The 15,491-nt window shown below is 40.4% G+C and overlaps 1 protein-coding gene across 4 annotated transcripts in view; it reads right to left on the reverse strand.

Annotated features, from left to right (window-relative positions):
• LOC136875406 (sodium-coupled monocarboxylate transporter 1) overlaps positions 1 to 15,491 on the reverse strand; it is a 238,344-nt gene that overhangs the window by 157,241 nt on the left and 65,612 nt on the right. For all 4 annotated transcript variants that reach the window (XM_068228195.1, XM_068228197.1, XM_068228196.1 and 1 more), the window contains one exon: positions 12,049 to 12,100. In XM_068228195.1, the coding sequence (XP_068084296.1) occupies positions 12,049 to 12,100 (52 nt within the window). The remainder of the gene's footprint in view (positions 1 to 12,048; positions 12,101 to 15,491) is intronic.

Genomic DNA, 15,491 nt, shown 5'->3' on the forward strand with positions numbered 1-15,491 from the left:
AGTTGTGCTTAATGACTATGTCATTTATTCTGCTAACTAGTCAGTTAAATGTAGATCCCTTTTGTTGAATTATTTGTGCTAGTCAATTTGTTGGTATTGCCAGTTGATTGTGCATGTCAAGTACCAAAATCCCGTTTTTTATTTTTAACTGTATTCCCTGCCTAGTTAACCAAGACCTGGTCTAATTTTGAGGTTCCGGATACTGTTCATACTTCAATAATAATTTATTGTGATGATAATAAGTGATTAAGATACAATTAAGGTTGTTCTGAGGTACCTCAAAGCTTTGTTTTTATTTTATCTTGATCTAAGAAATATTTCAAGTTCTGATTTTATTGGTTTCACCATATTAATTTATTGACAAGACATTTCTTCATTTAGTTAGTAAAATTTTAACTGCATCTGTAGGTGTAAATGCATTTATTGAAAACTTTTAACCTTAATGGTGTGGCTCATTCCACATGACATGGTAAGGAGCGTAAAAGCGTTAGGTCAGAATTTGTTCCTGGCCTTTTGATGATTCTACTCTTGGAGTGGGCTTCTCCTTTCCACTTTGAATTCTGTCATCGGTAAGTATTGTTCTGTGACATCCCCCAAATGTGTTTCGTACAGTAAGCAGGAACAATGGCATAGGCGCTGCGAAGATGTATTTTTGTCAGTTAGAAGTTTCCCTGACGTCACGCATTCTCGGAACTGGAGAATGGAAAAGCGCAGCGCTCCTGTCAAGTTATCACGGAGGAAACCGATCGCTCTAGTCCAATCACAAAATTCATTTGGACAGCCAGGGATATCATTTTGAAAAGAGATGAAATGAAATATAAATTATTTCCCAAAGTAATCATTAATCAAAAATTGCAATTATATGAATCGAATTAAGGAACTGTTTAGATGCCATGCGTAGAAGAATAAGATATGATAAGCTGCAAATTTAATAAAATGAAGACTGAAATTCTTGGAACCGGTGGATCTCGAACGCTATTGGCCGACAGGTAATCACGTTGTGAGAGACGCTACTGAACCCGCGATATATTGAGGAGCGATATCTGCTCATATCTCAGAAATCTGCGATCATTAGGAGATCATATTAAACCAAGAGTATGTTCCAGATGAGGGGATTAATTTGGTGTTAATTATAACTTCCAGTTCGGACTGCCAGTGGCGATTTGAGAAAACCAACCCCCTCTCTCCAAGGTGTGACGTCAGTAAATACGAGTGAAAGGAAGGGACCATACTCTCAATTGTACTCGGAGCTCGGGCAAAGTGACTTGTGTTCTGTGTCAGGTTGTCACCCGCGTATCGAGTAAGCCAGGTCGTGTTACGGTTTGAGCCTTCGATTTGTATACTGTAAATTCAAGTGAAGATGTAATAATAACAGAGAGTGATAAGCTGTCTTCTTTTAAAGCAACAGTGAAAGCAGGTATATTAAACTGTGTGACGGATAGTAAATGGAATTCGTAGAGAATAATTGAGCCTGTACTGTAGGTAGCTGAGATAAACCGCCGTCAATGTGAACACATCAAGAGTGCGGCTTGATAATAATTTGGGCGCGCCGTGTCGGAGATCGCGAACGCGCCAAGCGATTTAATCGACACTCCGTCGTTTTTGTGTCCAGCTCTTTGTGCGGGAAAGGACGAAGATTAATTAGTGTATATGAATAAAATTGGGTCTTAGGTACATCAGTGTTACTATATGTTGAAGTTAAAATACCAATGTGTCAGTGTTCACGTATTAAAATATTAAATCAGTGTTGTAATGGCAGAACGCCTTGTAATCAAATGCGAGTGTGAAATGAAACCAGCCATTATGGAAGAATAAGTCGGATGAGGACAGAATGGGCCTCTCGTCCGCAATGCCGACCAAGGATATCAACCAAAGATGAGTACTAATATGTAAATTTATTTGGGGATGTTGCCGTGATTAGGGGGAGTAATGGTATTCTAGACTTGGTTACTTCATCTAACAAATGGATCGCATCCCGAGTCCATTCTAAATTTAGGATACACGAACGGAATTAAATTATAGTAAGGTAAATGTCGGGTCAGATAATAGATTTCCTGTGTTGTACATACTTTATCGTAGGTTGTTTTTTTTTTTTTGCTAGTTGCTTTACGTCGCACCGACACAAATAGGTCTTATGGCGACGATGGGACAGGGAAGGGCTAGGAGTTGGAAGGAAGCGGCCGTGGCCTTAATTAAGGAACAGCCCCAGCATTTGCCTGGTGTGAAAAAAGGGAAACTACGGAAAACCATTTTCAGGGCTGCCGACAGTGGGGTTCGAACCTACTATCTCCCGAATACTGGATACTGACCGCACTTAAGCGACTTATCGTAGGTGTGGGGTGGTGACTTACGTCATGCATATATTATAATATTAATCTAGCCGAGCTTTTCTCGATATTAATTTTATGTTTAGTGTTAGAACTGACCCAGAGTTTGCTTTTTATGTCAGTCATTTGGTAACAATTTGTGTGATAATTTCTATGGAAATTCCAGCCACTTGCAATGCCACTGTTTTCCGTTGTGTTAAATTCTTTTCTTGTTTTTTTTTTCGTTTTTTTATAAATTTACCTGGACGAATTTTGTAGGGAATGTCACGAACTAATAATAATAATTCATGAAATATCGTATTAAAATGTGAACACAGATAAACATTTAAATTTTAATAGATAATATGTTAAGATAAATGCGAATCGTTAATGACCGAATAGTTTTTCTAACTGGACTTAAAATATGGCGATAATTAAAATTTGTGATATACTAATTATGAGTAATATTACCGGTGCGAACAAACCCTAAATGCTATAAAATGTGTGGTTTAAATTACGGCCCTAATATTTTATAAATAAATGTAGGATATTTAATTTGCAATTATTAGCAGGACTACGTAGGCCTATTCATGATTCTTACGCGAATATAAATACAGGCCTTTGCGATTATTTATGGAGAATGACCTCAGAAGTAAATCACATGTGAAGAGAGACGTGGTAAAAATCATGCAGTCAGGATATAAATATATCGTTCGATGTCGTCGATGAGAAATAAGTCAGTTGAGAACTCTGCGATTAATAATTGAATAAAATTATGCTGAAATATGAAGAAAGAGGAAGTCCGTATGGGGACACTTACTGTATACTGAAGCTGTGTAGAAAGATATTATGATACGAGGACATGTATGAAATTAATGATAAACACGGAGAAAATGAGTGTACGAATGCGGGCAATGTAACAGAGTAAAATTGAATTACGTAGAGGGCAGGATTCGAACCCGTAGTGGTACTGAACCCGAGTGACATAGGTCCATAGTCAGTCATGATTTGATTGATAAAATAATATATGGTACATTTATTGAAATACAGAAAACTTATTCCGTACAAGCTTTGTTGAAATAATAGGTTGAGTACGCGACAAACTGGAGCCGTGAGGCTTAGCTCGACACAACAACATTTAGCTACTTAACAGCAGGGGATCTCATTAGTTGGCGAACAGGGAAAATACAAGTCCACAAATAAGTCTTGGTCAGAAAGAGAAGGGGGTAGGTGACACAAAGGAAGCTCGCAACATGAGTAATGCGCTGGGATATTTTTGGCGAACGGAGATTCCGTGACGTCATGGAAAACTACAGTGCTTGCGAGGACATTCGCTAGCCTAGGTTCGGGCAGGTGGAAATTTAAATCACGTGACCATTTGCCGGCCAATCGCTAAAATTTGATGGAAGACTCAGGGATACCATCTTAAGAGATGATGGATGAGATATTCTCGTAACTTCAAAAGTAATCAGTAATAAATTATTGTGGGTACACGGAGCAATGTAATGAATTTATTAGATGTCTCGCATGGAAAAATAATCAATAATTATTGGCAAATTAAATAAATTGAAGGCTGGATTTCTTGGAAACCAGACAGCTTGAATGTCATTGGCTGGACGAAGACCACGTTGTAAGGGACGCTTCCAAAGGCGCGAAATGTGAGGAGCTAAATCCACCCGTATCTCCTAAATCTATGATCGCCAGGAGTTCATATTTAATCCAGCAAATAAGCTAGAAGAGTGGATTAATTTGATATAAATTTTAACGTCAAATTCGGAGTGCAAGTGCCGATATTAAAAATCCACCCCCTCCCTCATGGGTATGGCCTCAATGAATCCGCGAGGGAAAGCTTCATCCATATATACGAGCGCAAGGGATACTCGCAAACACACTTGAAATGAATCTCTGGAGCTGAACCGTCGTTCGCAGCTGACTTCAAATCCGTCGGGCGTATAGTAACTCAACATTTAATGGCGCGAGCATCCGCCAGTACTTATAAAATGTGATCGCGCTCAAGCAACATGAACTGGAAATAGTTAACTTAGGACAGTGTTTGTCAGTTATAAATATCATAGTGAAGTCAGTTAATTGCATTGTAAGAGTAAGTAATATAAATTGCACCGCAATAAGTGCGTAAATAACATACTGTGTGACGAACAGTACTTTGAGGGAATAATAGCCTGTACTTTGGAATATCACCGATATCATGAACACTTCAAGAGGGCCGTATGAAACAGACGTATCGCGTCGGACGACATAAATCGCGACGGGCGTAGAATTCGACACACCGCCGTACGTGTCCATGTCCATTGTGCGGTAATTGGACGAAGCTTAAAACAGTGTAAAATATTAAAAATTTGGGTCTAGGGTATTAATTTGTTTTATAAAAGTAAATGTTCAGTGTTAACCTTGTCAATGGTAAATTATTGTGATAATTAAGGTATTAGTGTAAAATGGTAATGTGCCAGGAAATCATTTGTGGAAATACGCCATCAAGAATGGAGGAGTAAGAACGGCGGAGAGGGGCCGAAAGGAGCCTCTCATCTGCCAAGCTGCAATGGATTCGATAACTAAGATGAGTACTAAACTGTAAATAATATTTGGGAAATGTTAGCGTGACTGGAAAAATGGGGATAATTTGATTAGATTTGGTTACCTTCTGTAACAAGATGAGTCGCTTAACGACCCCATCCTAAATTTGTAGCACGGACAGTATTAAATAATAACAATGTAAATAATCGGGTGCAGTACGTACGAGGTCATTTGGAAGACTACGGATCCAAAGACTAAAGAGGTTCAGATTCCACATAAATGATCGTATGGTATAATGATTAAGAATGACGAGTGATGATAATCATGATGATTGTAATAATAATAATAATAATTATTATTATTATTATTAGTAGTAGTAGTAGTAGTAGTAGTAGTAGTAGTATTATAGATCTAAATTTGGACCGTAGTAACTGAAGGGACAATGATAAATGTGTTAAAGAGGAATAGAACTGATGATTTAAAACCGATAATAATAATAACGTTAGGACGGTGATAAATCGTAGTGATCAAAATAATAATTATTATCATAATAATAAGGAATTTTTTGACTATTGAATGCCTGTAAACGCGACCGGTATGTTGAGAAGTCTACGGGCGTGACCATGTCATAACCCAAATAATAAGAATGACATAATAATAATAATAATAATAATAATAATAATAATAATAATAATAATATGATCATAATAATAATAATAATAATAATAATAATAATATGTGAGTGGTGGTGGTGTTGATTATTGTTTTAAGAGGAAGTACAACTAGGCAACCATCCTCTATATAACACTAATCAGAGGGAAAAGAAAGGAAGGGGTCCGACACTTCGGAAAATGAAGATATCGACCAAAGTAAGACACGGGCCACGAAGGGCGTGAATATGAAAGACTTCCTAGCCCTCGCAAACCTAATAGCGTCGGGATCAGAAAACAACAAGAGTTGACCAAGGGAGGTCGGATAGGATAGCTGAAAGTGAGGAACCTGGCACAAGTAAATTTAAGCAATGCCAGGACTCAGCTAAGGGTCCCATGGTCGCCAACCCACGCTCCAAAGTTCAGAGCCCCTGTGGCCTCTTTTAGTCGCCTCTTACGACAGGCAGAGGATACCGTGGGTGTTATTCTACCGCCCCACACACAGGGGGATAATAATATGTGACCGGAGCAAGTAAAATTACGCGGACGTCATTTGTATAATTACGCTAAATTGACACAACGATAATACAATGGATAAATAATAATTCTAATAATAATAATAAATTAAATTATTGACGACGATATCCCTCAGCTTGAGACTTCGAACAAAGATAATAATCATATTTCATCCCGTAACAAGACGACTTGCCTCCTCCTCCTCCCCTACCTCCTCCTCTGTCAAGGCATAGCTTTATCGAACACGCATCGCGAAGGCAAGAGTGTGCAGCGAAAACATTATTGTGCATGTTTAGACTTGCGGATTACAAAAGAAACATAACAAGACCTAAATCGATGTTGTTAACTTCAACATGTGTTTAGAACATGTCAGGGGATAAAGCTATGCCTTGACAGAGGAGGAGTAGGTGATAGAGGAGGTAGCCATAACAGCCACCGCCATCTTGTGTAGTAACCTCTAAGTAGTAATTAGCGTCGGGAGGGGCATCTTGTTGTATGGTCTCCTTCAAGATGGTAGATGAGAGGTTAGGTTCGCAAATGCATTAAAGTTGATGATAGCTAACGGAATTTCAAATTATCCGTCACCGCAATTCAAAGGGATAGCAGCACGGTGCTCTGTTGATTAAAGATGGCATCTGGATAGAATTTCAAATCGCCGCCACCAGATGTTAAATGTATGTAGCTAAAGATAGCAGCACGATGCACTGTTGATTAAAGATGGCGGATGACAGCGGACGGAATTACCCGCAAGGTAGCAGCACGGTGCTCTCATGATTAAAATTGTTTTAAAACGTAAATCAAATTATAGGGTAAGAAAAATTGTAGTAATACTGAGAAGTGGTATTAGAAACATGGAGACTGGCACTGTTTCTAATCGTACAAATTGAAGCTTATAGTAAAGCACACATGGCATGCGGCGAAACAACTCATAAAATGTGTACACTTTGGAATAGGAAAGCTCCGCCAGGATACCGTTTCATAACATCTGTATCGCTGTATCGCCGGCTCATTGCAACATGTTCTAGTAGGAGAAGTTATTAAAATTCATTAAAACTAGACGACAGCAAACAGATATGAGATTAAAAAATAGACCAAGAGCAGTTGTATGACTTACTTTCTACATCGTATTTCTTACACTTTGCTTAAACGAAATAAGTAAATCACGAAAGAAGCTGAGAAGTCTATTAGCGAGTTTCTCACTTCTTCCCATTTTCTCAAATTCTGTCTCAGTGTATCTGAAAAACGGATCGAGATTACGGCCATAAATGACTTTGGGTTTAATCGCCATCTTATCAGTTATCAGCGATCCTATTTTTCCTCCACACATCTGATGTTGCGACATTCGTATTGAAGCCGCTGTTTGGAGAGCAGTGTTATACCTGTTTCGCCATTAGAAAATCCTATATATTTTTTCAGCATTTTCGGATGTGGTACACTTAGGCAGTGCAATAATCTCAAATCTGTAGCCGGTCGGTGCTTTCTTATGCCAGAGGACGCAAATTTGTAGCGTCCTTTCTCCGCATTTCACTTTTTCTTCCCGTTAAGATTCAATTTGTTCTAACAGGATTAAAGCTACTAAATGATCATTTGTACCATTATTTTCAATAAGGATTACTTTTTGGTCAAGTTCAGGTATCTTAAAGCATTTTTCTGATTTCATTACCATATCCGACTTCTCAATATAAGGACTGTTTTCCGTAATCTGATATTTGAAATCTCAGCAATATGTATTTAGATTTAACAGAGATACTCGTAGCATTTCCTTGACATAGAAGCTAAACTTGTACCTTATTTTTGTGCCTGACGTAGAACAGTTATATGCTGAAGATATGGTATATTCATCGTTATCTGAATCAGAAATTTTACTAAATTTTGATGGCAATACGTCATTTATGGGAGCTGGATCCTTCCTGCGTTTGACACTTTTCTGTTTGTGACCAGGATATACACTCAAAAGAGAAGGAACTTCGTTGGGGAGAATTCGTTTGATTATATGCTTACACTGAAATCTGATGTATTAAAATGCAAGTTACTTACTCGTACCTCGAAATAGCTTGCCTGAATTTCTCTCTTAAACCGCATGCGAAGGAAAACTATGCACATTTTTTGCTTTTTATCGGTATCCGAAATACATAGAGGTATACAACAGTACACCATGCCCCTCACGGACACTCAACAGAATATGGAGTGAGGGAATTGTGATCCCAGTTCCCAAGCCATGTAAAGATCCAAATCTCCTGGATAGTTATAGGCTAATATGCCTTACAAATGGCCTTTGTAAGCTATTTGAAAAGATGGTTAACCGGCGTCTTGTGTGGGCCATGGAAAAGGAAGGTCTCTTGTCTAACAACCACTGAACATCTGGTCAGACTGGAGAGCGCCATTCAGCAGGGCTTTCTCCGGAAGGAACACCTAGTCGTCGTGTTTTTTGACCTGGAGAAAGCTTACCATACTACCTGGCGATATGGAATTTTCTCCACTCTACACCAGTCGGAATTTCGGGGAAATTTGCCCACGTTTATTGAGAACTGCATGTGCCTCCGGCTCTTTCGAGTCCGAGTAGGGAATGCTTTTTTTTCAGTATTACGTTCAGGAAAATGGAGTACCTCAGGGACTTGTATTGAGTATCATGCTGTTCGCAATCGCCATCAACGGCATAGTTGCCGCTGCTGGGCCCGCAGTCGTTCCATCGCCGTATGTAGACGACTTAGCTCTACATTACAGCTCCGGAATGGTGGAGACAGCTGCAGCAAGCTATTAACCGAGTCGACAGATGGGCCTTCAGCGGCGAAAACCTCAGTTGTACACTTCTGTCGACGTCGGCTTGTGCATCCTGAACCAGAGCTCCGCTTGCGAAACAGTGTCTTACCAGTGGTACACACCTGCAGATTCCTGGGTCTCCATTTTGATCAAAGACTAACGTAGCAGCCCCCACATCCGTCAGCTGAAGGTTGCCTGCATGAAGAGACTTAACATGCTTAAGTTTCTCAGCGGCACTTCGTGGGGGGCTGACCGTGCGGTACTGCTACTATTTTACACGGCGACGGTCCTCTCCCGAATTGACTATGCCTCAGTATCAAAGTCTACGCTGAGTCTTTTGAACAGTATTCACCATAGTGGTGTTAAACTGGCAACGGGAGCTTTCAGTACTAGCCTACTTGCTGAACCGGGAGTTCTACCTTTACGGATAAGGAGGCAGCAGTTAATCCTCACGTTCGTGAAATGCCGCTACATCCAGGCTAGCAATGAATCTTTAGTACCCAATGCCACCAGAGGTACCAAAACCGGCCGAATGCCACACGGCCGGGTGGGCTTCGAATTGATTGCCTGTGTCGTGATTTCAATATCGATATCGGTGGTTGTCTTGAACAAACTTTTAGTGAGGTACCACCGTGGATGGTTCCGCGACCGGATATACGTCTAGATCTATTCTGTGGCCCCAAGGTGAACACGGATTCCTCCGTTTATCGGAGGTATTTCCAGGAATTCCTTGACCAATATCCGGCCGCGAGACATATCTTCAAGGATGGTTCTAAAATCGGAGATAATGTTGGTTGCTCTTTCATCACCGATGATATGAGCACAAAGATATCGCTTCCTAGTGTATGTAGCGTTTATACTGCAGAGCTTTACGCCATCCTAGAAGCTCTGCAGTTTGCACTGGGTGACGAAAGAACCCACTTTCTTATGTGTACCGATTCGTTAAGCTCTGTGCAGTCTATTGAAACCTGTTTCTCGCAACACCCACTGGTGCAGCAGATTGATGACCTTCTAGCCAGGTTAAGTTATGCTGGCACCAGAATTACTTTCGCGTGGCTTCCAAGCTATTTGCTTTACGTCGCACCGACACAGATAGGTCTTACGGCGACGATGGGACAGGAAAGGGCTAGGAGTGGGAAGGAAGCGGCCGTGGCCTTAATTAAGGTACAGCCCCAGCATTTGCCTGGTGTGAAAATGGGAAACCACGGAAAACCATCTTCAGGACTGCCGACAGTGGAGTTCGAACCCACTATCTCCCGATTAGTGGATACTGGCCACACTTAAGCGACTGCAGCTATCGAGCTCGGTGGCTTCCAAGCCACGTTGGGATTGCGGGAAACGAACTTGCGGATGAAGCTGCAAAGGAAGCAGTACGTTTACCTCCAAGCCCTGTCAATTTACCTGCTAACGATATTTGTTCTCAGGTACGTCGAACCATCTTAGCGTCCTGGGAATCGGAGTGGCCAGCTATCCGAACTCCCAACAAGCTGAGAGCAATTAAGAAGACAGCTACCGTGTGGCGGTCCTGTTTCCGGCCTTCACGGAGAGAGGCCATAGTACTGTACAGGCTGAGGATAGATCATTTACAATCTGCGTACTCTTATCTCCTAAAGAGAAAGACCCCCCAGTGTGTTCTTTTGGTGCCGACTTCACCGTGGCCCACATCCTCACAGAGTGCGCCGATCTCTCTGGCCTAAGACGGAGCCTCGGCCTGTGTGTTTCACTCGAACGCATACTAGCCGATGACGCGACTACTGCTGATCTCGTCACCCGCTTTATGTGCGACAGTGGATTAATGAAGGGTATGTAAGTTACAAGTGAATTGTTACTCAGGGAACGCAGATTCCCTTTTGATTCATTACTAATTTTTCGGCCTAATTCAATAATTTTTTGTTTTATTTTGTACTGCGTTTCCAAATTCATTTGTTGAATAAATAATTTTGTTTTTATTTTACATTTTTTTCTAATTTGTTCAGAGAGGATGATTACCTCGTTGTACTTCCTCTTAAAACAAAAATCACCACCACCGGACAGAAACAATACTCACAATAAATTGCATAAAATCAGCACAACATCAAAATGTTAAAGTCAGCCGAGAGCAGAACAGAAAACTGATATCTAGTGGCCAAATTAGCAGCTATTTCCCGGCCTTGTATATCTCGTAGGCATGCGCATAAAACACACTCAGAACCAGCAATAGCATTGGAAAGGTGTATTAATATAAACCACACAGATGATGCAGACACAAGTCCAGAATCAAGGAGCAGTACATAGAGTCAAAGGGCCCACATATTATATCGTGGACATCAATGTCATTATGAAGACATTCACCCAATCAGGACAAAATTACCGATACCGCTGTCACCACAACACCTCTCACAGATTCAAGGGGTAGTATGCCACTCCATAAAAGAACTGAGCCATAGAGACAAAACTATAAACCGGCTTGAAACTCATGTAGACACCGCAAAAGGCACGCGTGAAACATCAGTCATACAATACTGAATCGTACGCCAATTGTTAGGAAAACGCATAAAAATATGAACGGAAAAGGAATGATAAAAGCACACACCCTAGCAGAATGAGCTGGGAATAAAACCCTCTGTCAACAACATGGAGATATCTTACGAGGCGACACGATAACTAAGAACGTGTCAGAGCAGCGAAAAATAATCAATGTCAAAAAGGAATGTAACACACAAGCCGATCAAAAGTTAGGATGTCCTGACATCCATCCCATCAAAGCGTTTTAAGATGTGAAAAAATCTGATAATAAAAACAGACGAACTCCTTCTTGTCCCAGCGAGGGGCAGAGAGGCAACAACCAAAAGACGTAAAATTAAACAGGGAAGGGAAAATAATCTGATACAGCAGAGCGGAGCACTGGCGACATCTAACGTTTCGGAAGAGTATTACTAAGCCAATGGAACGCATTGACGTTAAAAAGTAAACAAAAGCGGGATGACACGAATCAAATGTAGGAGCCCAGTGAGACAGCGACCGGGACTCGGTACAAACAATAATCACTACCACCAAGCCAAGCTCGAGCACAGCTCCGAGGACACCACTTGTGGCAGTTTGTAGAGCTCATACTAAATCAGGAGGAAAGTTATCAATGGCATTGTTATTTCGTGCCGTTCATAAAATTAACCATTGCAAAAACTTTTTCTTTTAATGTGCAAGTCGGTTGCTAGATTTAATATTCTGTAATTGAAAGGCCATCTAACAAAAACATTGGCTACAGTATATACAGTACGTGTTCTATGTTCCACTATAAGACTTACCTTGGTTGAAGGCCAGCGCTGGTACGTAGATCACAATGGGTATCCACGTGATCTGTAACAACCAATGGAAGCAGTTAGTTAGAGCACAATAACACAATGGACAATGCATACGAAACATCTTTATAACAGCGATGTGATTGGTTCAGCGCAGTTCTGCGTGCTGGGCAGCCCTATCTTTCCTGATAGCTGCACAAGCTACTTCCTCCTCTTTTTCTCCCTCCCATGACCCTGTTCCACCTGTCTTTTCCTATCTTCTGCTCTACATTTCCCTTCCTCCTACTTCCACTCAATCAGCAACACTTCCCTGTTCCTCATCTTCCCTCTGTTGTTTTACCTGGAGTGGCTCGAACCGATATCTCACAGACACCTGTCCTGAATTCTGATCCTGAATAGAGCCCTTAGCCTGCAATCTCCTTCTCCTTGGAACATTAGACCACCTGTCTTCTACAATTCCCCCCTTTCCTTCCCCTTCTTCTTTTTCACCTACTGTAACATGTGCATTGTTTGAGGGAGGCCTACCTGCCCTCTTGTTTTCTGTGAGAATCCTAATTATCTCCCTCAAACTCTCCAACACCTCCCTTATACCCCTCTATGCCTCGCCACACCCACAGTACCTACACTTGCACTTCTTATCCATTCTTTACGGAAAGAATGAAAAGAAAAGGAAAAATAAAATACCCTGTTATGTGCAAAAAAAAAGTGAACGGAAAGAAATATTGTCTAGGATAGTAGGTCTACTCAAAGATCACACGACAATAAGGCAATTAATATACGACTACACTACAATAGGGCGAGTTGGCCGTGCGGTTAGGAGCGCGCAGCTGTGAGCTTGCATCTGGGTGATAGTGGGTTCGAACCCCACTGTCGGCAGCCCTGAAGATGGTTTTCCGTTGTTTCCTATTTGTGAGATCTCCGAAGTTCAGCAACATTGGGCGTGGTCAGGAGTTGCATGGGTTGCCACGCGCTGTTGGTGGGGGGTAAGGAAATGGAGGAGCGGAAAGGAACTGGCCACCCTACCGTACGTAAACTCCGTCTCAGGAACACCTCTGCGGAGGTTCGGACCTGCCTTCGAGCAGTATAACCCTTACCTTACCTACACTACAATACTACTTAGTCGTACAGTATTTTTATCCTACAACACCCTAACAGGATAAAAACTGCTTTCAGTTACTGAATTCCAAAAGGAATACACAAGAACTACACAATTCTAAACTGCAGTTAAGCCTATCCTAACTACAACAACAGAATTCTGGCAAGGGAGTTTCTACGGGTACCTCTACTATACTACACAAATATTTTACAATATAAAATAATCACGCTAATTTCTAATAAGATATTACTGTACAGCACACTACAATAATTTTAAACTACGTTCAGACGTATCCTAATTACAATACCGGTACCGTATGTCACTACTAAGCACAAACAGAAATGAAAATTGCAAGTTTGAAATATGCAAGAACTACTGTACTCAAAGATTACCAACAAAGCTAAATGCTTAGACAGATTATTATTAGTACTATGCTCTAATAGATACACACGAAAGATACACACACAAAGATATACACGAATATAGCAGTCAAGATATGGTACTATCTAAATATACCGTATCTACACTACAATAGACTGAAATGTGGTTAAATGATTTTTACCGCTGGCGGATTACTATTATTTTCCCTGTTACGCGGGACTGATAATAAAAGTGTCCTTAAATGCTGAAAAATAAGAGGTTGTCTACAATAATTTCTGTCAAAACTACGCCGGGGGCTTGAAATGCAATATTATTGGGATATAGGAATTTGATTATTAACTTTTACTCGAAGAATAAACGAAGGTACTAGTACAAAGTATGCCAGGAACTTAGACTACAGTTCATCGGGCCGGGCTGAGTGGCTCAGACGGTTTAGGCGCTGGCCTTCTAACCCCAACTTGGCAGGTTCGATCCTGGCTCAGTCTGGTGATATTTGAAGGTGCTCAAATAGGTCATTCTCGTGTCGGTAGATTTACTGGCACGTAAAAGAATTCCCGCGGGACTAAATTCCGACACCTCGGCGTCTCCGAAGACCTTAAAATAGTAGTTAGCAACAATCGTCAACAATCCGAAAACTGTTAAGTACCGTAATTATCCAGTTAAATTACCGTGTATTCTCTTTAACTTCTTTTTAAATCGAAGTTTACAAGGCGTGATAGTTTGAACGGATATCTATACGAAATACGGAAATGTTGCGGCGGAAGTTACAACTCCTCGTGATAATCTGCCTTATATTATACTATTTTATTATACTAACGAACGTACAGATGTTTAAAAATATTTTTTAAAGTTAACATTATTACCTAAAGTATTTCTTAAACCTAAATTCGAAACAGGTACACCTAGCTAGTTGTACTTAACCTAGAAAACTTAATCTACTGAACACCAATTGAATTACTTGTTATAAAATTCAAATAAATATCACACTCCCAATTTCTACCAACTAGCACTAAACACCAATATATAAATGGCACCAAATGGATCACACACACGCAAAAGTTAAACAATTTCAATAGGTTTTTAGTCACTACAATAATGCAAGAGCTCTTTCAACAGCCGACCGTTCACAAGCACATCCAACAATTCACTCACTTGTTTTAACGGCCATCGCTGACTCAAAGAGCAAATTGTTTGATTGTGGCAGGAAACTTTTGAAAAATAATAGATCTGGGTCGTTATTGTCCCCAGCAGCCGACGATCGCCCGTCTATCCCCTCTTCACGCTGATATAAATGGTAGTTTAGGGGAAGGCCTAAAATTTCATTTTCAAATATTTTTGTTTTTAGTAGTCCTATCTTCATAAAAATTGGTATGCAAAGTCGAAGAATACGTCGCTACAGTATATCTTATGAATAATTGTATTCACGCCGAGTGAAATGGTACCTTATGGGAGGGCCTAAAATTTCGTTTTTAAATATTTACGTTATTGGTGGTCCTATTTCATTGAAAATTGGTATGCAAAGTCGGAGAATGTGCCACTACAATTTAAGCTATAAGTAATTTTATTTACGCTGAGTAAAATGGTAGTTTAGGGGAAGGCCTAAATGTAATTCTCAAATATTTATATTATTAGTTGTCGTATCGATAAATACTACATAACCAAAGTTATAGAGAATTAAATTTCCGACCATTTATGTCTTATACATTTATACCGTACCGGCTATGATAACAAAGATATTCATGAATTTGTACTTTGTTGCTAAGTCCATATCAACGCCGAGCTATGAGAAAATGGGTTAACAGAATTTAATGACAGCAAACCCAGCAAACTAAATAATGGATTCTCACAAGGTTCAGTGCTTGCCCCACTCTTGTTTAGTTTATATATCTCAGATATACCATCCACAAGATCCAGGAAATTTGGGTATGCAGATGACTGGGCTCTTGCCACTAAAGACCTATGCTTCGAGCAG

Source organism: Anabrus simplex, chromosome 6 (assembly GCF_040414725.1).
Source record: "Anabrus simplex isolate iqAnaSimp1 chromosome 6, ASM4041472v1, whole genome shotgun sequence".
Lineage (NCBI taxonomy): Eukaryota > Metazoa > Arthropoda > Insecta > Orthoptera > Tettigoniidae > Anabrus > Anabrus simplex.